The sequence below is a fragment of the Arachis hypogaea genome, chromosome 11, assembly GCF_003086295.3.
Source record: "Arachis hypogaea cultivar Tifrunner chromosome 11, arahy.Tifrunner.gnm2.J5K5, whole genome shotgun sequence".
Lineage (NCBI taxonomy): Eukaryota > Viridiplantae > Streptophyta > Magnoliopsida > Fabales > Fabaceae > Arachis > Arachis hypogaea.
Window position 1 is genome coordinate 11,271,786 of NC_092046.1, and position 26,796 is coordinate 11,298,581.

Sequence of the window (26,796 nt, forward strand, 5' to 3'; positions counted from 1 at the left end):
AAACTCATTATAAAATCTATTAAAAATAATTTTTGTTGAGTTTGAATATTAAATGTTTCTTTTAATTAAATTTTAAAGATTTTTTTTTATGATTTGAACCTCTGGAACACTAACCTGGCAGAGACTACAAATTTTAAAGATTCTTATTTTTAATCATTTTAATTTTTTTTAAGTTAAATATTAGCTGCAATATTGATTATGCAAACTTAGCTTTCTCATTCACATTATTATTATTATTATTATTGTTATTATTATTATTATTATTATTATTATATATATATATATATATATATATATATATATATATATATATATATATATATATATATATATATATCATGACACACAGCATTCATGTCTTAATTGATTGCAAGTGATCCAAAATTTGTTGATTCCGAATGGCTTCCACTTCCGGGCTTGTTCTTGGCTCATTATCGTTTCCACCTTCTACTCGATCATCTCTTTCCATCACAACTGGTACAATTTTTCTCTTTTCTAACAGTTATCAATTTTATATAAAAACAACTGCATGATAGTCTTAGTTACATGCATAATATAAAATTGGGTTGGTGGGTTGGTTGTTTAGGTTCAATTGCAAGAAGAGCTTTATGGCACAAGAAGAGAAAACTCCAATCCTTGGAGCATAACTGGAACCATTCTTACAAATTCATTCATGGAGGATCCACACCTCATAAACCCAAGACACGAAATTTTCTTATGAAAGCAACTTCTGAACCGTTTGATACACAAACCATTTGGAAGTCTACCAAAGATATCTTGCATACTGTCCAAAAGTTTACTATATCTTATTATTTAATTACTGTGGTTAGTTCACAATCAACCTTCAAAGCTACTAGGGGTGTACATAAAATAATCAAATTGTGGTTAATCGGTTAAAAAATCATAACTACATTTTGGTTAACAAATTTAATAAAATAATTTTAAAAATTATATTCATATTATTAAAAAGTGGTTAATCAAAATCAAATTTTAAAAACCGGTTTTTAATCAATTAATCAAAACCAAAATCAAATTCTTTGTAACTCTTGTGTTTAAATTGGTTAACCAATTTTTTTTATAAAAACCGATTTTTAATCGGTTAAAAACCAATTTTTTATTTTATTTTTTGAAAAATTCAATTTTTTAATGTAAAAATTGGTTTTTTTAAAATCGGTTATTTTTTAAAATTAATTTTTTTTATAACCGGTTAATAACCAAGTTTATCGTATAAAATTAATTTGATTAATTAACTAAATTATATTTTTGGCTAACCCAAAAACAATACAGATTTAATTTTTAGATTAATCAAACCATGTGCTGTCCTAAAAATTACTACACACTTGTTAATATATATTAATTATTACTGTCCAAGATTAAAATAGTTGAGTGAGTTCTGTGTTTAAAAATATTAAATCCACAAATCAACTCACATATTATGGATTGATGATTTTTGAAAATCAACCAACCCCATAATTTTTTAATTGGATTGGGAAAAATATCCAAGAATTTGTGAGTTAACCGAAACTAATAGACACCCCAACTTCCTCTAAAAAAATACAGAAACAAGAAATATTTTTATGTCTTCTGGATAAACTAACTTTATTTATGTCCGGTCAGTTAATGAGCATATCTTCGACATCACTCCTTGCAGTGGAAAATTTATCAGACATATCTCCAAAGTTTTTTGTTGGTTTATTCAAGGTGAGCTTCATCCTTCTATATTCACAATTCTTTACAAATTAGATATATATATATATATAAGACATTAAAAATAAAATATAAAAAATAAAAATATAAAATTTTATGTTCTTATATTCTATTTGATAATAAATTAAAATAAATTATAAAAATTTAATTTATTTTTATTTTTTCATTTAAAAAATTTAAAAAAATAATATAATATAAAATATAATTATAAAAAATTAACAAAAATAATAAAAAAATAAAAAATAAAATATATTTTTTATTAATAATTTTATATCTTTTTTATTAAAATAAATATAAAATATATTATATTTTTATATTTTTATATTTCTCTCTCAATGTTTCGTCCCTACAAACAACCATAACCTTACGTACATTAGCAAGAAAAAATCTCCTATCACTTGATCCTTCCTATAGCATAAATAATATCATCTTGCAACGAGAAATAATTTATTGGTTTTTTTATTAATTCGCCACTCTTTTGCAAACTTATTATTAAATTGTTATATTTTTAAACTATTTATTTATATGCTATATTGTTTCTCATATGTTGACATTTCTTTTTTATATCCTATAGAGAATATGTTAAACGAAAAAGCATTTTTAACTCAGAAAATAGTACAATTAACTAATGTTTTGGTGCATGTTGAGTTAAGGACGCTTTTTCGTTTGGCGTCTTTTACATGAGATTAAAAAAACGATTAGGTTATATGTACATCAAAACTAACTATCAAAATCAGTCATTAATATAAAATATATATTAAAATATAATATATATTAAAAATAAATTAAATCACACATATATTTATACGTAAATATATTAATAATTAATTTTAGTGATTAATTTTAATGTATGAATACCAAATCAAAATAATGGCATATAAATAAATAATTTAAAAATATGGTATTTTAATAATAAATTTGCAAAAAAATAATATATCGGTAAAACGATTCACAATTGATTATCATATTTGGGTGTCTAAAATAGTATATCAAATGTTTTAAATTTTATATTACGGTCACTAGCTTATATATATATATATGAAATATATATATATCAAATGATTTTAAATTCACATGAAAGTTTTTTATTAATAAATATATCTTTATAAAATTTTTGTCATTCTTTTAAAATATAGTAATTGAACAATTACTATTTTATAATGCATATAGAGTAATAATTGGAAGTCTTGATGCATTTTTATAATTATCTTCTTAATATTTAAATCAGCAAAACCCAACCATATATGCTATTTTTTCAAATCATAAAAAAATATAAAAGAAATTCAAGAATTTTTTTATAATTAAGAGAATAATTAAGAAAATAAATTATGATTCTCAATTTTTTTTTTAGTATTTTTACCTAGGATACAATATTTTTATTGGAATGCTTCTACGAGTCTTGATTGGAGATTGATTGGAGATGTTGAAAACAATCCCAAAATAATGATATGTATTATTTTGTAATATTTCCTAACTTTCTTTCTTTCTTTTCGGTGATCCTAGAAGATGAAAGGTATTTTTTTTTCTCTTAGAAGATATGATTATTAATTATAACTTCAGAAGTGTGTTATTAACCTTATCTTTTCTCAGTTTATCATAGCTATGATCTTCATGCATTGGTATACAGTTGGCATAAATCAATTAGCTGATCTTCAAATAGATAAGGTATGGATTTCTTGGCCTTGTGAAATTTTAGATTTCACAAAGTTTGTTTTAATAGAAATATTTTGTTCGCCAATGAATTCATCACGAAAGTGTGATATTCAAATATGTAGGTGTATAAGTGTTATGAGATTGTTTTATTATAAGTTTTCGAGTCGTAAATTTTATTATAGTTTTAACTGATTTAATAGTTGATTTTTTATATACAGATAATATGATTAAAATTTTGTTAATTTTTTAATTAAATTCTTCCTTGTCAATGAGTTATAATTCAAATAGTATAATCTCTTCATACTCACTTAAGAGGTCACATGTTCGAGTCTTCCTATCTTTAATAAAAAAAAAGGGTAAAGTACTAAATTGGTCCCCTATGTTTGGGCGTAATTCTGTTTTGATCCTTAAGATTTAAAGTGTCCTATTTGAATCCAAAAATGTTTCATTTAGCATCAATTTAGTCCTACAGTGAGGTCAAAGTTAAATAATTAACAAAATATCCTACATAACAACAGTATAAGAACAAAATCGATAATCTGGAGAACATGTACAAGCTCCAGAGGTACAAAATCAACTGTTGATGTATCAATACATTTATTTATTATTTTTCTTATAATATAAATAAAATATTTTCTATAGAACTAAAGAGAATGATAAATAAATGTATTGATACATCAACGGTTGATTTTGTGCCTCTGAAGCTTGTATTTGTTTCCAGATTATCGATTTTGTTCTTGTACTGTTGTTATGCAGGACATTCCGTTAATTATTTAAGTTTGACCTGACTGTGGGACTAAATTGATGCTAAATGAAACTTTTTTGGATTCAAATAGAACACTTTAAACTTTAAGGATTAAAACAAAATTACGCCCAAACATAGGGGATCAATTTAGTACTTTACCCAAAAAAAAATTAAACTCCTCCTTTCTAGTTCTTCAAAATTCAAAGATATTCATTTTATTCTAATTTAACTTACATTTTTTATTTCTAATATATTGTTGTAATACCATTTATATTCATAGATTTAATTCCAATACCTTGTTTTAGTAAAGAAAAATTTTTAAAATTATATAAAATAAAATATTATTTTAATTCTCAACCTTTGAGTTAAATCTTAATTTAATCCCTAACGTTACAAACATCTTATTTTAAATCCAAAAACTTTCAATGCTTTATCTTTTCCTTCTGTTGACAACTTTTAAAGTTTAAACACATAAGTGAACATATATGTGTCACACTATTTTTACATACACATTTTAGCTTATTAGTTACTTTAATTTGTTTATGATACTTTTCTATATTAATGTTATATGTTTTATTATTATTATTATTATCATCGTAGATTAACAAGCCATATCGTCCTTTGGCATCTGGAAAGATTTCCTACAAAGCTGGAGTCATTATCACTATATCAAGTTTATTTATGGTACAATTGAGTTATTACTTTTAGCAGCACATCCATGATTATCATCTCTTCTAAATTAAATTTCAATTTCATTAGAATGTGACAATATAATTTCTATTTCTTTTTTAGTTCCATATGCAATTGACAAATTATTTGTTACATGGTTATATTATATATATACTAAAATTAGCTATTAGTATAAAATATATATTAAAAATAAATTAAAATAAATATATATTTATACACAAATATATTAGTAACTTATTTTAGTATACAAATAATATTTTATTTGTTACAGCACCTTTAAAGTATTAGTCCTTATATTAGCTAGTTGTTTCTCTCATTTTTTTTTAAACATTTGTTTCTTTGTATAATGGTAGTTTTTTTTTTTTTTAATTAGGAAAGGGGGTCTAAGGTCTAAACAGACCTATTCTTTATAATTTATAATTTTGTTTTTTAAATAAAGTTTAGATCAACAACAAATTAATTTTTATCCTATTAAATTAAAAGATACTGTAAATAACAATAAAAAAAAAAAAAGTAATCTTCTTCATTTCCGTTAAGACCAACTGTAGGATCATCACATTAATTGTCCTTGCATTGCCTCTTATTTTTGTTAAGTCTGCTATCGGGATTTGTCATAGTAATAGTAATATAATTAATCTTAACTCAACACATTCAAATCTAATAAAATTTACAATATTTTTAATTTGGCAAAAATATCTGCATTCTAATTTTAAGGTAGTATATACAACAACCAATTTGTAAATATAAAGACTACTAAAACAATTTTGTGGACGAAGGGCCAATATTTTTTGTTATTTTTATATCATTAGAATTTAGGATTTAAAATTTTAGTTTTTAGATTTAGAATTTAAATTTCAAAATTTAGTTTTTAGTATTTATTAGAGGTGAAAAAATATTAATAAAAAGGGCAGTGCTATGGTGCGGAAAAGGTTTTTTTTCAGCAGGTGCTGAAGAGACGTGGTGAAAGCTGAATTTTACGCGTGTTAAGTTGATTGTCTTATGCCCAGACATATTCTGTGAAAGAGCAGAGATGCGACAGAAATGGTCTAATATATAGAAGTCATTATGTTAAATTAGTTGAAAAATTAATGTAGTGATTAGTTGTTGAACTTTTTTGGAGTTGTCCAATAAATTTTTGGAAACGTTAATGGTTGGGTTGGGTTCTAAAGGTAGCCATAACTAGTCCATTTAATAATAATAATAATAATAATAATAATAATAATAATAATAATAATAATAATAATAATAATAATAATAATAATAATAATAATAATAACAGAAGCAAGTGGAAGGGTAATATTAATTGATGCGCCTGAGAGAAAGATATAGGGGTTTTATCAAATTATTAATAATTTCGACTTCTAAAATTCATTCTGTTGCATTTGTTTATTTCAAATTCTGTATTTTTACACTAATAAATATTAGGCTTATTTTTCATTGCTTTTATGTATTTATAAAACTTTTTAAAATAAAAATAAAAATATTTTCATAAAATCAAATTAATTTACAAATTCTAAATCTTTAAAATTCTAAATTCTCAAGAATATATACTAAATATTTGTCAATCTTAAATTAATATTCATTAATTTTAAATTTATAAACTAATTTAAAAAAAATATATACCTCACTAAATTTTAAACACTAAACTAAAAATCCTACACCTTTAACCTTTAAATCCTAACTTTTAAATACTAAACTTTCGAAAACATATCCTAAACCCAAATCCCAAAATATCCCAATCTTAATCTAATCCTAAAATATAACTCTAAATTACAAACTCTAAACACTCAATCCAAAATAAAAAATAATACTAAATAAATAACCCTTAAACCTTAGTAGTCCTTTTGTTTAACTTGTTTATTTAGAATTACTTATTTTAAAATATATCATGCAACGTTAATTACTAATAATTTTAAATTTAAGAATTTTAAATTAAATTTTTTTCAAATTTTTATTAATTTCAAATAAAATTCATTCTACTAGTTTTGTTTATTTCAATTTTTATAATTTTACACACCCTCCTAAATTATTTCTTCCTGGATTATTTTTTTTCTTTAAGTTCAAATTCGGTTTATTTAGTTTATGAGCTCAATTTCATACTTAAATTCAGTTCACCAGCTCACGAGTTCAGCTTATCAAGTTTAGAATGAAAGTGTAATAACCTAAAAGCCTTTAATTAAATAAATGAGTTGTTTTTTGTAGCAAAGGAAGAAGAAATTTTGATATGCTAGGATTTACATAGTATATTTTAGATTTTTGAATTTACAATATAGGGTATACAATTTAGGTTGGGAATGTTAGTTGTGTAGGGTTTAGTAATTAGGTGCATTAGGATTTACAGTTTAAATTTGAGGGTTTACGGTTAAATTATTAAAGTTTTAGGATTTAAATTTAAAGGTTTATGGTTAAATTATTAAGGTTTTAGGATTCGTGGTGAGAATTTAGTGTTTATGGCGTATGATTTAAAATAAAGGATAAAGGATTGTTTACAAAATTATAATTTTCGTTTTAATAACAAATGAGATGGAAAAAAATTTTCAGCAATATTAAAATTTAGTATCATAAATATTTTTGAATTAATTTAAAAAATAGAAACCCTAATATTTATTGATAAAAAAGCTTAAAAATTATTATTATTAAAATTTATAATGGATGAAGTCGGAATAGGACTTTATCACACTTTTGGAAAATAAAAACCCTAATACTTTTGAATTAATTTGAAAAATAAAAACCCTAATATTTATTAATAAAAAAAATCTTAAAAATTATTGTTAAAATTTATAATGGATGAGTTAGTTGGAATAAAATTTATCACATTTTTAGAAAAATAATTATTTATGTTCACACAATATAAACGTATGTCTAAATGAACGTTCAGTCAAATTTATATTAAACTGATCACTCGACCAATTTAAATTGGTTTTTATTATTATTATTATTATTATTATTATTATTATTATTATTATTATTATTATTATTATTATTATTTGAACTTTAAGTTTCTGATGGCCTAAAAATCTATTTACTAAATAATACAAAAATTTGCAATCAGTCCCACTATTACACCAAAAAGCGTCAATAGATAGAAAAAATTCCAACAAGATAATTATCACCATTAACCGAAAATTAATCTAATGTCGTTAAGTTATTTTTTAAAGACAAATTCTGCAAAATCTACTTTACCGCAGAATTTGTTTATGCATGTCCAATCAACATTAACACGTGTAGAGTCCATCCTTCACCACGTCTCTTCAGTACCTGCGGAAAAAAAAACTCTTCCACACCATAGCACTGCCCTAATAAAAATAATAAATTTTATTGATGATATAGCATTATTTATTTTGTGATATGAGAAACAAGAGATATTTAAAGATAATTATTGTTGTTAACAAATATATAGAAAATGTCACTTATCCTTTATATATGTTTTCCCCTTTGTTTCTTCAGAGTTTTGGACTTGGGTGGATAACAAAATCAAAGCCATTACTGTGGTGTCTCATTATATATTTTGTGGCAAACACAAGTTATTCAATTAATGTAAGTTTATTATATTGATCTAAATAAAATTTTGTTTTTAATTATTATTAAATTTATTCTCACATGACAACAAGACTATACATAGCTATACATATTGTTGAAGGTGCTATGTAAACGTTTGACATGTACTAATAATGATTTTTCTTCTTATAATGGGTGATGATACGGTTAGGGATGTCAACGGGGTAGGACGGGGACGGAGGATGTCTCTTTGCTCTTCATCCTTGCTTTCAAATTTGCTCTTCATTCCTATCTCTGTTATGGGAGAATATTGCTCTCTATTCCTATTTTTCGCAAAGTCCTAGCTATCTTTCTAATAGTTCTGACTAATTATTAATTTTTATAAGAATAGAGCTGAAAGTATTTATTCTATACAAAAATAGCAAAATTTTATATAAAAAATCTAAACGATAAGATGGTGACTTCTTTCAAAATGACGTAGTGGGGATGCCACAACGAGTCAGAGCACAGAGCAGTAGACGAGGTGAGGGACGTGACAGCAGAGAGGAGAATGGTCACGACGACAGATTTGTGAAAAGGAATGCCACGAATATAGAGAACGACGCGGTGAGGGTGATAGAACGGTGAGACGAGAGAGTGTCGAAGGGGTGGTTGCAGAGAGGTTGAATGGAGTATGGACGACTAAAAAATATATATGAGAAATAAACTATTAATGACAATTAAGTAAATTTATGAATTTCGGGGATTAGTAGGGACAGGACAGGGATCCCTGCTCAAGTCTCCATGTCTGCCTAAGAAAAATTTTGTCCCGCGTCTCCATCTCTACGGAAAAAATTTCCCACATTCGAGATAGTTTCCACAGAAATTCTCGCATCTTGAGGAATTTTGCTATCCCTAAATACAGTAATGTCCTTTAAAATAGGTTGAGACATAATTTACAAAAATATGTGATACACTTTTAAATAATTTATAGATACAATCATAATTAATATTTTTATATTCATAAATAGCAAATTGCAATTTTCTGTTTCTATCATCAAAATCATAATTAATGATTTTTATCTCTCTAGAGAGGAAAAGAGAAACCTTCATTATCATGGTCTACAATAAAAATATTCTTTCACAGTAAATTCATTAATTTTAAGTTAATTTATTTGGGTTAGTTTTTAAAATTTTATCAATTTATAATTAAATTTTTATTTTAATAAGGTATTTATACTATTTTAAAATTTGTAATTTAGTCTTTATTAGGAATGGCAACGGATTTTCATCTCCCGTCTCCCGCCCCTGCCACCATAATCTGTCCTCTGTCCTTGCCCCGTTTCCACCATGAGTAACGAGGATTTTGTATCTGTCAAAGACCTAAATATCCGCAAATTTAAAAAAATCAAAAAAAAAAAAAAAAGAAAAGAATTGAAAAAAAAAAAGATAATCCCAATTATCATTACAAACATAATCTATATAGTTTTCAAAGACTTAAATAGCAACTACCCATAAATATTGTCTCCATTCAAGTACCAAACATATTAAAAAAACAACCAAACATATTCAAATATTAAACATTTGCATCACATTCTAAAAACATAAATCTTAAGCCTTCTTTATATTTATCATGTAATGGTAGTGACTAGTCAATGTATATTTCGATTTGTTTAAATCCTACATGGAAAAGAAGAAAATAATCAAAAATTAAAACAACCTTAGTTCAATTTCAAAACATAACCAAACATTTCAAACATTCAAAATTTTATATTTCAAATATTCAGTTATCCACTACGACAAATCCTCGAAACATAACCAAAAACTTCAAAAATTCAATTCCAATTTCCTTTAGCCATTGTGCATGATTAAAAAAAAGACACATATGTGAGGCACAATCATAAGATAATTGTATGGAATTCAAAAAAAAATAACATAAACACAAGATAATTAACGAAGGAAACAAAAAATATTTCAAGGTAAATGAAAATCATAGATATCATTGAAGCTGACTTATCAAAACGGTCAACTGCGAAGAACGATCTTGCTAGAGGCGGCATTAGAGACCAGACTGCAACAAAACGATTCTGCCTTTGATGATCTTGTTGGATGGTGACACGATGAATACGACAACGCTTCTGACTCTGCCGAAAATAAAGATGGCGATGCTTCTGCCTCTATCACGATGATTTTGCCTCCAGCGACGACGGTTCTCCTCAAGCAATGACGATTCTGCCTTCTGCGGCGATGGTGTCCTCAGGTGCGCGATGGTTCTACCTTCTGCAATGACCTTGAGAGTGAGAGGTGGAAGCAGTGAGAAGAGACGAGGGTGCCGGATGGCAGTGAAAGTGGAGGGTGGTGGCAGAGAGAAGAAAACGGAGAAGGAGAAGGATCTATAGCGACAAAGGTTCTGCCTTCTGCGGTGACCTTGAGAGTGAGAGGTGGAAGCAGTAAGAGGGGACGAGGGTGGCGAATGACGATGAGAGTAGAGGAGGGTGGCAAATGACGATGAGAGGGAGAGAATATGAAAGAAGGAGAGGCAATGATGAGTAATGACGGCACAGAAAATAGAAGGGATAAAGTTAGGGTTTCTCAAACTAATATATATAATAGGAGAATTTTTGTCAATTCCTATATACGGGTATTAAACGGGTCCCCGCGAGGTGGAGACCTCACTCCCCAACCCGCTCCATTTATTTCGCAGGTCTCTGTCTTCACCTCCTGTGGGTGAAAAAATGCCCCAGATTCGTCCTCCAGCAGGTAAATCCACACGAGTACCCATCCCGCTAGAAAAAAATTGCCATGCTTAGCTTGCCATGCAAAAAACGTTACAGTTAACAAAATATACATTTCTAAATTAAAGATACTCACTCGAACTCTATACAAAAGTATATTCTACTCCAAGTTATATTCAAAAGCTTTTTTTTTTCAATAATTAAGTGATTATTAAGCCCAAATTCAAATGAACATGATTCATACAACCTTACAACATAGTCTAATAAGCATAGAACAACACACTCAACATAACCTCATACAAGCCAAAACAAACTACACAGTGCATGCACATAATCTCATACATGATAAATCAACAAATATCAAGAAGAGCACTAACATCTTAAACAACCAATCAAACTATGAGCATCTCTACCAATTTTCCTCATTTATATGTCTTACCTCCATTTGGGTCAATACTAATCTCAAATCAATGTCCATACGGTACTATCAAACATCTCTTTGGCATTGCCATTAGGAATGTCGAATAGCAACCAGTCATAAATTTGGGAGAAAAATCCTAACCAACCCTTGACAATTACTTCGAAAGACAACGAGCCCTTAATAAAAAAAATACCTAATTCGGCCCCTGAGCTTTACTTTTATGGGACCGATTAGTCCATGTGTCAATGTTCTTTTTTTTTTCTTTGCACAGGGGCTAATCGTCAGTTCCATAAAAATAAATTAAAGTTCAGAGACCGGATTGAGTATTTTTTTTGTTTAGGAGCTTCGTAGTCCTTTCGAAGTAATTGTCAGGAGCGGGTTGAGTATTTACTCTAAATTTGGACCAATAGATGTATATTACTTAGTTTCTCTATCTTCCAAACAGTACAAGAAGTTATGAAAATAACGACCGATTTGAATAGTTGCTAATATTTTGGTCGTTGTATTTCTTGTAGTGATACTGATGTCTTAACCAAGCTCGACATATGTAAAAGTTTTGAGATCATCATCATGTTATCAGAGAAAGGAAAATTTTTCACCTACACTTTAACCTATCATTCAAGACTCAACTTTATGTTTACCGTTTTAAGTATTCATTTTGGTTTATATCCCTTAAACTATTCTATTTCTTAGTTTTCAAATATTCCAAACAATGGTAAAGTAACCCACAATTTTTTCTTCAAGTCGAGCAACCTTATCTCTTTCCATTCATTAAGCACAGCCCATGGAGTCTCATGCATACAAAAGTAAAATCCCATCAATTTAAAATCTCTATATTACCTTATATGCATAGTTATCAGAACCGAATCGGTAATTGACCCGGTCAGGGTCATTGGGTTACTGGTTCAACCAGTGGGTTATTGATTTATCCAGTTGATCCGGTCATGATTAAATAAAAATATAAAATTATAAAAATAAAATTAGAATTAAAAGTTAAATGCATATTTTCAAAAATATATTAATAACAATTAAATATCAATTCTTAGATATAATTTATAATGCAAAAAGACATAATAAATTAGTTACTAGTACAAAATATTTTTTCAATTTAAATAAATAAAAAAAGATAACACAATTAATATTAATATATCAATATATTTGTATACTATGTGTTATTACTTATTTGGTATCCATGTGAATCCATACTTAAAAGAATAAAAAAAAATAAAAAATCATTCATGTTTTGTTATATATATAATTTTTGTCATATATATTAATAAGAAACAAATTTGACCTAGTGGCAAGGGGAAGCTATGTTCTTACGCAGTCCCGTGTTCGAAACCCATGTTCATCATTTTTGGGGTACCGTACCAGTGGGAGCTCCTACGATGGTTTGGCGGTCCGTGGGTGCACCGTGGACCCACGGCGGGTCTAGTTCAATCTGCGTACGAAGCGGCCGGTTTTCAATGGTTTGACCACCGTTGACCGGTTTGAATGCATGTCCGGTTCAATCTACCAACCGAACCGGGTCTAGTGGCAAGGGGAGGCTGTGTTTTTACGCAGTCCCGTCTCTACCAACCGAACCGGGTCTAGTGGCAAGGGGAGGCTGTGTTTTTACGCAGTCCCGTGTTTGAAACCCACGTTCATCATTTTTGGGGTACCGTACCAGTGGGAGTTCCTACGATGGTTTGGCAGTCCGCGGGTGCACCGTGGACCTGCGGCGGGTCTAGTTCAATCTGACGCACGAACCGGCCGGTTTTCAACGGGTTTGACCACCGTTGACCGGTTTGAATGCATGTCCGGTTCAATCTACCAACCGAATCGGGTCTAGTGGCAAGGGGAGACTGTGTTCTTACGCAGTCCCGTGTTCGAAACCCACGTTCATCATTTTTGGGGTACCGTACCAGTGGGAGTTCCTACGATGGTTTGGCGGTCCGCAGGTGCACCGTGGATCTGCGGCGGGTCTAGTTCGATCTGACGCACGAACCAGCCAATTTTCAATGGATTTGACCACTGTTGACCAATTCGAATGCATGTCCGGTTTAATTTACCAACCGAACCAACCAAACTACCAATTTATCAGTTTTTTGTTGAACCGGCCAATTTGGTCCGATTCTGATATCTATGCTTATATGTGTAGTCTACAAAGTCTTTTTTTGTTATTTAGCCTTTGAATATGAACAAAACATGCAATCATTTTTACTCATGGGCCACTCCATTCCACAAATATTTTACTTCCTTAAAGCTAAGATAGGATATACCTAGAAAGAAAAGTAGCTCACTGAATACTCTTTGTTAGAGTCAAATACCCAACAAATTAAAACGTATATTCTATCCCAAAAGTTATTGCCTAGAATTGATAATACTCATTAGCTCTTAAACTTGCTCTTTCTTCTCATTATAATTCTAGATAAATGTTAGAGAGTCATCATAATTTTTTATTTTTGATTATCAGTTAATCATAAATATTTAAAAGTATGAGATAAAGTATATTGTTGAATTATTGGACTAAAAAAATTAAATTAATAATTAAATAATAACAAAAAATAATAAATTCTGATGTCCCCTAACATTTCTCGTAATTCTACTCCAAAGGTCATTCCTACTCATACTCATTTCATCACCCCATGTCAATAATGCAAGAATTTTGTTGGCTCCAGATCAAATAACCATGGAAAAGCACTAACAAATGGATAAGGACATAATCTAGATATCTTTCCAAAAGAGTGCTTTCCACCATCCCCTATGTTCCTAGGTGTGCCTTACTTGGCGGTCTCAAAAACAATGAAGCTTGGTTTAATAAATCTTTGGATGTCTTTTTAAGGATACCCATTTGATGAGTATTTCTATTCACTGGCAAATCTATTTGACTTTATGTTGTAATTTAAGTAGATTGTCATCTTCCGCAATTGATGATTATGTTCATATAAAATCTTCATCACCATTTAAAAAGAGAGACATTATTTTTTTATTGTTAGATCTCTAACACTAATCTTTTTTTTGTCATTTAGATTCATTCCCATTTTACTTAAGGTTGCACATGGATCAAATCAGATCGGATATGGCCGAAAATTCGATCCAATCTGTATTCTATCAATCGGATCAGATATAATATCATCAGACTCACCCTCCACCCTCCGTAAAAACCCTAATTTCGAAAACGTTGAGAACAAAAAATATACTTTTATTTATGATACGAGGATTTAAATGTATTGGCTCAACGCACATACACTTTTTAATGTTCTCATATATGTAATATTAATTTTATGGTGAATACATTATTGATTGTTTTATATTATAACCATGTTATATCTAAAAATTTTCAGTTGCCACTGTTAAGGTGGAAGAAATCTACAATTTCTACACTATTGTCAGGTGTACCAACTATGCTAATAGCAAATAATGTTGCACCTTTTCTTCATATGAAGGTATTACTTTACATAATTATGCTATTTTGAGGCATATAATTGGTAGTGAGGGTGCATCCATTAGCTTTAGCATGTGCATTTAAAAGAATCACATTTTTACATTTTACTCATGTAGGTCAAATTCTTGAAAAAATATTTGCAACTAGCATCTTAGAGAGAATTAAAAGGAAGGAATGAACCAACAAGCATAAACATTTTTAAGTTAACAATACTAGATTTGTTGCATTTCAATTTTCAATGTAGCAAACTGGTATTCAAAGAAGACTAATGTATTTTTGGATTCAAATGAAATTTTTTGTTCTAGACTTATGTTCTCGAGAAGACAACTATATTTCCAAGATCAATAGTCTTTACCATTTTGGTCATGAGCTTTTACTATTCAGTCATCATATTGTCTAAGGTAAGAAACCTTTTTATGTATAGATTTAAAATTACTTAAATTATTGTGTTAGTCTTTAAAATTTTTTTAAAATTTGTAATTAGATTGTCTCTATATTTTAAAAGTTTTTAATTAGATATTTTAATTTATACTATTTTTAAATTTGTAATTAAATTTTTTAACAGTAGACATTACAAAAATATTTTTATTTATCTTATATTACTAGTAGATATGTCGTCTCAATATATTCTATTAAGTTAAATATTTTGGAACGACAAAGATATGATTACAAAATTAAAATCAATATAGAAATTCAATTTAAAATTTTTAAAGTATAAAGACTTAATTATAAATTTAATAAAACTATGAGAGTTATTAAAAAATTTAACCCTTAAAATTTAGATATTTTTAGCACCAATGGGTCTTTTGCTTTAATTTTCTTTCCTAATTAATATAGCAATATTTGTTGGCATAAAATAGGACATACCCGACATTGAAGGAGACAAGGCAGCCGGTATACAAACTTTGTCAGTACGCTTAGGTCCAAAGCTGGTATTTTCTCATCCCATGCAATACCTCATGATTATATAATCATATTTCTAAATTCTTTCTTGTTAATTTTTTTAGGTATTCTGGACATGTGTTTTACTCCTTGAAATGGCTTATGGAATTGCCATTATCATGGGAGCAATATCTCCCTTCTTATGGAGTAAAATTTTTACGGTAATAACGTGATATTTACTTGCATAACTTATAATTTTATTCTGAGTGTAAACTATTATTTTTATTCATAAAATTGAAGTTATATCCATAAAAAATTGATCCTGATAAAATTATTTAAATTTTAAAAAAATTATTTAAAAATTTTAAATTATCTTTCTTAACCTAACTTCTGAATTGTGATGAAAGTAGCACCGATAGTTGTAGATGAGATCTAGAAAATTTTAGTGATGGTAAAAAGTTAAGGATTAGAGTGGGTTAGATAAGATTAAAAAGGGTAATTTGGGATTTTTAGATAATATTTTAAGATTTGAAAAATTTTGTCATACGAAATTCATTTTTTATGGCTACAACTTTAATTTTAGTTTTTCGTGGGTAAATTATCAGCGTTTAAAACTTTTATGGATAAGTAAAAGTTTAATAATTTCAAAATTATCTCCTTAATCGTTTATGTTTTATTTTCAATTAGAATACTATATATATATATATATATATATATATTGAAACAAAAAGCTCAACACAATAAGGTGGAGCATCAACAAAAAGTACTAAACAGATAAAATAAACTAATTCTTAATCATTTTTGGCAAAAGCCATCAACAACCCAAAAGATAAAATATCACTCCACTCTTTGTAACTCTTAATCGATTTGTTAACTATTCCTGCAACACCTATTTCTTGATTCTTGAAGATTCTGTCGTTCTTTTTCAACCAATAGCTCCAAATGATAACAATAAAACCAAACTCACCAACATTCTATCAATTCGACTGCACGATTGACCCCTGAACCATGTAAACTTACAGTCATACAACTTTATATTCACAAATTCCATATTGCTGTTAACACACTAGCTTCTTTTCTTTCTTCCAACGGCACAACCTCATTGAAGACACCCATATAACAAAGATGAACTTGACATATTTCCGATAAAAAACTCAACTCTTCCCACACAGCAAGCTTCTCTTCCCTTGTATGCGCACCATACACCAAGCAAACCGCACAAATGAAAATTATTGTTTCTCAATTCTCCTTCTATACACAACTATCTCTTCCCTTTATAACAATTACTTAACCTAAACATTATATCATCCCATATTATTAATAAACCTCCAGAAGCACCTTCCGATCCCACAAATTCCAAACCCACCGCATCATTACCCCAAAATTGCACTACATCAAACTTAGTAATCACCTCTTTCTTTGTCTCTATCAATCCTATCATATTCATATTATGTTTACGCTTAAATTTTTTACTATTTTCCACTTTCCAATACCCCTAAACCCCTCATATTCCACGAACTAAATCATTTAAAAATTTTATTACACACCTTATTCCAATTTTGGGGCGACTCCTTCTCGCTTTCTCTTTCTGTTTTGCTTGCCTTCTTTTTTGTGCCAATACTTCATTATGAACTTGGAGAATAGCCATAATGTCCTTATCCTCATCATATAAAACAACTCCTGATACGACCGCCAGATCCCAAGCAGTCCTATTTTCAGCCATATCTTTATCCCAACTTCCTCCTAACTCATTTTGAGTAGTTTCACCATCTGCATCCTACTCTGAGTCTCCCGAATCTTCCAAGTTCCTTACAGCCCCTTCATCCTCCAACCCAGTTTTCTCCACCACTGTATTCTCATCCTCTAAATCTGAATCCTACACTGCATCACCCCTCATCAGACATATGCTAACATGCTACTTATCACTTTCGTCCAAACTAGCGTGAATCTCATTAACTACACTTGGTGGAATGTTTTCCTCCGCTGTGCTGTTCGAACAATGCTCCGTACCTCCGCCAATCTCCTTTCTGGCTTGATTCTGCTCGTCGGGTGCATCAGGCGCTTCATGCTCCTCCCTGCCCTCCATGCCATCAAGCTAAGCGCGGACATTATCACCTCCGCCACCAGCAGTTGACTTCCGCGCTGCTCCCAGATCCGTCTCGTCAACGCTGTTCACCGTGACATCAACCCTTTGGCGAACTTCATGACCAGCCACGCCCTTCTCTTCACCATCGCCTATAGCAGCCAACAAGGAGACCCTTTTAAAATGCACGATGACGTACTCTCCATCGTACCACACAACCACTTCGCCGCCACATCCCACTAACATATTAGGTCTTATATGCTTCAACCCAGCCCCAACTGAACTTTTGTTCAACACCAAATCAACCCCTTCTTTCCGTTTATCCCATATTCCCAAGTCTCCGTTCTTTCAGAGACTGCTTCGTTACGGATTGTTTGAGATCCCATAGATTCCACACTCACCATAACTGTCGGATACACCAAACGATTATCTATTCGCATTTTCAAAAGATTCTCATGTCATTCATCCAAATCCTCAATGGTAATTACCTTTCTATCCTTATCATGCTCTGCCTCCCGTAGCTCTTGTGGCATCATTGCCACCACATCCTATCCCAACTCCAACGGTTCCCTCTGAGCTTCTAGTTTTTCACTTCCATGGTGTTCCAAGACAACTCTCCCTTTCTCGTTCACCTCAATATCCTTTTCTTTAATTTTTTGTCTGTTTTTCATTAGGAGACTCCTTGGCATCTTCATCGTGCGTAGTGATTTTTTTTTCGGACATCAATCCTACTCTTATACTTAGCCTCACCCACAAAGATCTCTTTACTCCTTAATCGCATTCCATTCATCTCCTTAATGACATTTAATGCCCCTCCTTTTGTAGTATACCTGATGAAAGCAAACAGATGGATCCGGCCATACTTCTCCTTGCGTGCCAAATAGATGTCATTTATCCTTCCTGTCCACTTGAACATATGAAACAATTCATTCTTCGAAACATTGCCTGGTAAATTATCCACAAAAATTGTGAATGATTCACTCTCCAATCGGAGATACACTTTCCAATTCTAAATTCGTGGATCTTTCCCAACATTGGGTTGTCTAGCTTTATCCCGCTTTGCATTAGACAAAAGTAATCTTTTGTCTATCTTATCTAATATGTCACTAAAATACTATTTTTCTATGGAAGCGCTTCTTATGGAGAGGATCCTTTTCCCTAATATAAAAAATAAATAAATAGATTTTGTGGCCAAAATCACTTTCTAAAACACATTATAACAAGTAGCTATTTGAAGAAATAGTTCTAAGAAAAATAGATGTAAATACCATATCAGTACCTGAAAGATTTTGGTACTAACAAAATAGTACCTAATCTTTGTTATTAATAAAATAATTTCCGAAAGATTTTAAAATTTGACAAAAGTCACCAGCCATCCCAAAAGATTTTAAAATTTAACAAAGAGGTAAATACCAAATCAGTACATGAAAGATTTTGGCGCTGACAAAATAGTACCTGACTTTTGTTATTGACAAAATAGTTCTTAAATGATGTTAAACTTTGACAAGTGTGTCCCTAAACTCGTCGGAGCACATTTTCGATGAAAAGGATGCGGAGGTGGCCACCAAAAAATCCAAGATGGAATTTTTAATTAATTAATTATCCAGAATCTAATCCCCTTAATCCCCTATAATCCACCTTTTGAACCTTAATCCCCCTCCCTTCCCCTTGTGAACCCTAATCCCCTCCCCAACGCACTCTCTCACACTCTTAATGCATTCTCCCCAAAGCGACAGTAGAGCTCAACCTTCTCAGTCTCACAGAGCCGCTATCACCGACACTGTACGGTCGCCAACTCGTCGTCGGGTCTTCTGCGTCTGCCAACTCCTGTGTCGTCTGTCTCCTTCGTCGGCGTCGCGTCGTCCGTGTGCCTTCACCGCTGTCGCCTTGCCTAAACCCACTCTCCGTCATCCCTGCACCTTCACTGTTGTCTCCTCAATGTCACCTCATAGGTATATGCTTTGCGGTAACTCGCTTCCCTCCTTGTGGTCAAACATAAGAACAGACACACATAACAGCAGCGTTTCACTCATCAGCCTCGGTTCTGTCACCTCTGCTCGCTGCCCCACCACCAGTCACCGCTCGTAGCTGCTCGCTACTCACCGCCAGTCGTTGCCCTATCTCCTATGTCTGTGTTCCATCTTGGCTCCGCCGTGTCGTGCTTCCTCTGTCTCTTATTCTTCTGGCCTGGTCTAAATTTGCCTCTTACTTCTGTGGTGTTTATGTTGAGCTTTATTTTATTTTATTTTATTTTGATTATTGTATATGAATTTGTTTGTATTTCTCTGAGCTTTATTGTTATTAATCTTTTTGAATTGTAAATTAATCTACAAATTTGGAACAATTCATGATTGAAAAAGTGAGAGTGTGACGGGGAAGGAGAATCTTTTGCTAGATTAGAGTTCACGAGGATTTTCAGGTTTATGGCAACTCATGAATGAGAGAGTGCATTGGAGACGGCAGAGGTTAGGGTTCAAAAGGGGGAAAAGATGGGGGGATTAGGATTCAGAAAGGGAGATTTTAGATTTTTCAGGTTGGATTGGTTAATTAATTAATTAAAATTTTCACCTTGAATTTTCCGGTGGCCACCTCAGCATCATTCTCGTCGGAAATGTGTTTCGACGAGCTTAGGGATACACTTGTCAAATTTTAAAATCATTTAAGGACTATTCTGTTAGTATCAAAATCTTTCGAGTACTAATTTGATATTTACCTCTTTAATAAAAGTCACCAACCATCAATTACCTGAAATTAAGATTTAGGAGTGATGTGTCAGTCAACGATGATCATAATTATAAAAAAAATCCACTTTTAATTTTTGTAATTTTAAAAACTCCCCAAATTTAATTTTCTAAAAAACCTTAATCTTTTTTTTCTCATCTTCTTCCCTAATTCTCAAACCGCACATCCCTAGCAATTTCCCTTTTTCCTTCCCCTTTGTCACTCGTCTCGGTTCCCTTCCCTCCGATCCCTTTTTCCTTAGACGGTTGCAAATTCTGCAAGAGCATGAAGGGCAGAACCAATCACCAGCAGGAACATGATCAAAGCAGATACATTCAATGTGAAATGATGCCGGATAGTGATCAAGAGAAGAATGAAACCCCCCGCGAGAGAGATGTTGATTATTGCAACCAGCATGAGCCTCGAATTGAGAGTGTGCACAAAGAACCGCAACAATGGCAAACAATACCAGAACGAAAACAACTTCCCTCTCTTCACCAATTCATTTCAAAGTGTTTTATCATAGCCTCCCTGAATTTTGCAATTATCTTCAAATTGTTCCCAGTAAAGATTAAATCATCAACATAAAGACACACGATCAAGATATCTCTAGGTTCAACGAACTTGATATAAAGAGTATGCTCAAACGGACATCTTCTGAAACCATTCTCAATGAAATAAGAATCAATCTTCTTATACCACGCTCTTGGTGCTTGCTTTAACCCATACAAAGCTTTCTTCAATTTGTAAACTTTATCTTCTTTTCCAAGAACTTCATATCCTGCAGGTTGCTCAACATACACTTCTTCTTCTAAAGTGCCATTTAGAAATGCAGACATAACATCCATTTGATGTATCTTCCACTTATTTTAAGCCGAGAGTGAAATAATCATACGAATAGTGTCTAATCTTGCAACAGGAGCAAATACTTCAAAATAATTGATACCTGGCTTTTGTTTGTATCCCTTAGCAATTAATCTTGCTTTGAAACGATCAACTTCACTGTTGGATTTATACTTAGTTTTGTAAACCCACTTTACTCCAATCTGCTTCTTATCTACTGGTAAACCTGTCAGCTTCCATGTGTCATTCTTCTCAATGGCATGAACTTCCTCATCCATTGCTTTCTTCCAGTTGTTGTCTTTAGAGGTTTCTTCAAAGTTCAACGGCTCACAATATGAAAATAGAGAAAAATTATGATTTCTTCATTAGATGGATCATTGTCATTGCCAACTTCATAATATGCTAATCTAGCAGGCAGTCTCTGCTCTCTTTGCGATCTTCTAGATGATTCTAGTTGTTCAGATGTGTCAGGTTGCCTTTCTTCTACTTCATCACATGTATTTGGAATTATAGTTAGCTGCTTTTCTGTCTTTTTGTTCCAGTCTCACATGTCTTTCTCGTCAAACGTCACATCTCTACTGATGATCACTTTCTTTGTTTCTGGATTGTACAACTTGTATGCTTTTGAGTTTGTGCTATAGCCAATAAAGATATACTTCTTGCCTTTGTCATCTAACTTTTTCCTTAATTGATCTGGTACATGGGCATAAGCAATACACCCAAAGACTCTGAAATGATGGATGGAAGGTCGCTTTCCACTCTAAGCTTCCTCTGGAGTTTTATCACGAACACTTTTTGTTGGACACCTGTTTAAAATATGAACTACTGTTGCGACTGCTTCTGCCCAAAACTCTTTAGGCATTTGTTTTGACTTGAGCATGCATCTGACTATATCCATGATGGTTATATTCTTTCTTTCAGTAACTCCATTTTGTTGAGGAATGTATCTAGTTGTTAGTTGGTGTTGAATTTTGTGTTGCTTAAAGTATTCAAAACACGCAAGATATTCTGTTCCTCTGTCTGTTCTGAGAAATTTTTATTTTACAGCCACTTTATTTTTCGACAAACGCCTTGAATGTCTTAAAGACATCACATGCTTCTGATTTCTGCTTCAGAAAGTATACCCATGTATATCTACTAAAATCATCAATAAAAGTGATAAAGTACATGCACCACCGTTGCTTAGAATTTCTACAGAACAGAGATCTAAATGCACAATTTCAAGTAATCTTCTAGCTCTCCATGACTTTTCCGTAGGGAATGGATCTCTGTGCTTCTTTCCCAGTTGACAAATCTCACAAATACAATTGGGAATATGAATCCGTGGTAGGTCAGAAACAAGTCCTTTTATTGACAGGTAGTTTAGGCCAGAAAAATGAAAATGCCCAAACCACATATGCCACAATCAGTTATCATCAAGTATCACATAACTCATGCAAGAGGGATTGACATGTTGAATTTTTAATGAAAACATTTTGTTTGAAGTCATCTTTGCTTTATCTATGAACCTTCCGTTGTTGTCAAACACAGTGCAATATCCACGATAAGTTATCATCTTATATCCCTTTTCAGATAATTGTCTCATACTCAGTAAATTGTAATCAAGTTCAGGAGCATAGAAAACATCAGAAATATAACTCAGAGAACCATCCTTCAATCTAATTGGTATGTGCCCTTTTTCTTCAATAGGGATCTTTGTACTATTACCGAACTTCAATAATAGTTTATCTAAATCATCTATTGAAGAAAATAACTCCTTTCTACCAGACATATGATTACTACAAGCATTATCCAAGTACCATATATTTTCATCTTCAGCACATGAATTACTCGTAAAAAATAAAGTCTGAGTACCCAGATTATCATCAGTATTTTGATGCTGATTTTCTGCAACGTGTGCTTGATTGTTGTTCACCATTTTGAATCTGCAATATGCTGCTTTGTGTCCATACTTTCTACAATGAAAGCAGTTGAAATTGGTTCTTTCTTGATAAAAATTTTCTCGACCTCTTCCTTGGTTAATAGGCCTGAAATTTGTTCCACCTCTTCCTTGATTAGGTGGTGTAAAATTATTATAACTTCCTTGGTTGTAATTGCTACGACCTCTACCTCTGAAACTTCCTCTGCCTCTACTTTGAAAATTAAAACCATGACCTCGTCCTTCTTGTGTATAACTTGATGCTACAACATTGTTTAAATTCACTCGGCTTTTCAGGACTTCCTTGGTTGATTTTTCTGATTTCTCTAGTATTCTACTGATGTGGCTTTCCATGGTTCCTTGCAACTCTGCAATCGTCATGGTATCCATATCGTGGGACTCTAGTATAGTAGTCACCACATGGTCATACTTCATCGGCATGGTTCAAAGAATTTTCTCCACCACTTTGCTATCGGGCATATCTTCTCCAAAGACTCTCATCTTATTGACAAGGTCTGTAACACGAGTAAAATATTGCTCAATGATTTCTGAGCTAGACATCTCATACCTTTCATATTCTCTTCTGAAAGACTGTAGCTTTGCTTTCTAAGCTTTATCTACGCCTTTGTATGACAGCTTCAATGTGTTCCATGCTTCCTTTGCACTTTTGGCATTTGCTATTTTTCCAAACACCGTATAATCTACTCCTTGATGAATTTGAGATAGCGCCAATTGATCTCTCCTCTGTTGGGCAGCATCTGCTCCTTCTTGCAAACCTGGTTCAATGAAATTCCACAGGTTCTGGGCCTTCAAATGGGTAGACATCAAAGTCTCCCAATAACTATAATCAAGTTTTCCATCTAACTTGGGACCGGACCACACAATATTAAAAGTATTTGCCATACCGACTCTATGAATAAACAACTATGTGAGAACTCTCCCACACCTCACAAACTCTCAAACACCAGGCGTTGGATTAACCAGCTCTGATACCAAATGAAAGTAAAATACCCACAACTTAATTGGCCCCAAGGTCACTTACTCACATAAATAGCACTATTATATTTTCAATCTCTTAAACTTACCAACACTCATGATACTCATGGAACAAAAGAACACTTCTCATAATCATATTTTTTATTTTAAGGAACACACATTACAAAGACATGATACCACCTATTTATAGATGTTTATAGGCGGTGATTTTATAATACACTTTAACTAAAGCACTTTCTAACATAATAAACTATCCTAAGTGTTGGCGGCAGGAAGCTTGTGGATATATCACTTGTATGTCTTCTTCAATTTTTTTTTGGTACTTCATGTCTTCTTCAATTTGAACTCTAGTTCTTTTGACTTTTCAAACTTTTTAGCATACTCATGTATTCTAGTTGTTTCTTGATTCTTGTATCCATGTAACTCTAGCTATTTGCTTATTTAGTCATCATTCATGATAATTCCAATAGCGGTGATATAGTGCAAGTTGATTTAATTATCTAACAATTAACTGATACGTCATTCTTAAACTTAAATTTCAGATAACTCATTTGATGACTGGTCACTTTTGTCAAATTTTAAAATACTTTGAGGATCATTTTGTTAATAACAAAGATAAGATATCATTTTGTCCGCACCAAAATTTTTTGGATATATACCGATTTAGTATTTACATAAAAAAATATTTTGTTATATAATATCTCATACATAGATAAATTACTTTATGTTAGCTCTAGTGGAATTCCTCAATTCCCTAATTGTGCTAATTAATTAAATAATAAAACTTTAATATTGCTTGTTAGTATAATTCCAAAATATTTAAAACATGTTTGAGTTATATCTTTTATTCACTAGAAGGATAATATTAAAATATTAACTTGAAGGATAGTTTTCATCAATTCGTTTAACACGCTACGAAATTAGGAGTTTAAGATACTAATTTAGAAACCAATTTTTTCTCATGTAGATGTATGTACTTTATATGCACCTCCATAGAGAACTTTATTAATGTCAAGTGAAAGCAAGATTACTTCATTATTTTAATAAAGTTCTGATTTTGTTGTATATATCATTCAATTTGTTAGGTCTTAGCACATGGAATCATGGCTGTGATTTTATGGTATCGTGCTAATTCTGTTGACTTAAAGAGCAAAGATGCCTCCCAATCCTTTTATATGTTTATCTATAAGGTATGCAATAACTTTACAATAAAGTAATATGAGAACTAGGTGAATCCAATATTTTTCATAATGGAAGTTATATCATAAGTTGATTATGTATTTAACACTTGTTCTTTGTTTTGAGAAATAAGTTAAAACACATTTATTTCTACTTTCCAAAAAACACAAAAGAAAAATGAAAAAGAGAAAAAAGAAGATGTAAAAGCTGCAACCAATTCCACAATGTCAATATAATTATGGATAACATACTCGGTTAATTTTTTTGGTAATGGATTAAAGGAGTGTGTTATGCATAGTTATGAAAAGTTAGTATATTTTTATAGATATAGAGATATATTTTTTTTAAAATTAGAAACTACAAATTGAAAGCTCAGATTTGGGTGGGAATAAAAAATTGAAGGTCAAATTTTGGATAGAGATAAAAAAAAAATGTCGGTTTTGGAGAGGATTAAAAATTGAGAATTGACTTTGGATAAAAAACAAAAAAATTCAGAAAACCTAAATTGAAGGATCCGATTTGCGTGTTCAAAAAAATGTTTGGTTTTAGAATACAAATCTAACCCTTAAATTTGTAAATTTTAAAAAAAATAAAATATAAAAATCATAAATTTGACCTTCAGACTTGTAGTATCAGTACAAAATAAAAATATACTAAATTTTCACATTATTGAAAAATACTTGTAGTACAATACAAAAAATAAAAACCCTAGCATACTCTTTAAAATTAAAGATTTTATATATGCACCTTTTAAGCATGCCTGTGGTATTCATGCCCATTTATTATATTGTAGCTGAAAAAAGAAGAAGCCATTTCCCATAGTGCGTAGATTTAAGTAGTAAAAGTTTATGGTTTAACCGTTTTGGTGCTATGGTGCCATGCTCAATCAATTTAATTTATTACATGATTGAATGATGCTCTCTAAAATAGAACTATCATACCCTTTAAAAGTCAATCTTGATCAAAGTTATGAAAGCGTGTGAACTATGAGTTACCCTAATTCAAATGTTTTATTTTATTTTATTTTTTCAGCTTCTTTGTGTGGAGAACATCCTTATACATTTCGTGAGATGAAGATGGACAAGTAGTATTATTCATATAATAAATAGTGCAAACTTTAATTTTCCATCTGCTATATGTATCTTGGTTCAAAAAATAATTTCATTAGATATATAGTTACCCAGGTTGATTATATATTATTTATATACATAAACTTAGTAATTATTGTCTTTCGTCAATCGTATTGTGCTTTAGTATCAAATGGGAACTATTTGGATGTATGTCTTATAATTTTGGATAAGAAAACTTTCATCACATAT

At 31.0% G+C, this 26,796-nt stretch overlaps 1 protein-coding gene across 1 annotated transcript; it reads left to right on the forward strand.

The window, feature by feature from the left end:
- Nucleotides 1–354: 354 nt before the first annotated feature.
- LOC112720246 (naringenin 8-dimethylallyltransferase 2, chloroplastic-like) lies at nt 355–26,796 on the forward strand. The gene is made up of 12 exons (XM_025771117.3): nt 355–477; nt 587–825; nt 1,618–1,701; nt 3,298–3,372; nt 4,706–4,789; nt 8,243–8,332; nt 14,755–14,856; nt 15,161–15,256; nt 15,716–15,787; nt 15,863–15,958; nt 25,384–25,488; nt 26,510–26,796. The coding sequence occupies exons 1-12, from the start codon at nt 399–401 to the stop codon at nt 26,549–26,551; spliced, it is 1,164 nt and encodes a 387-aa protein (XP_025626902.1). The 5' UTR covers nt 355–398; the 3' UTR covers nt 26,552–26,796.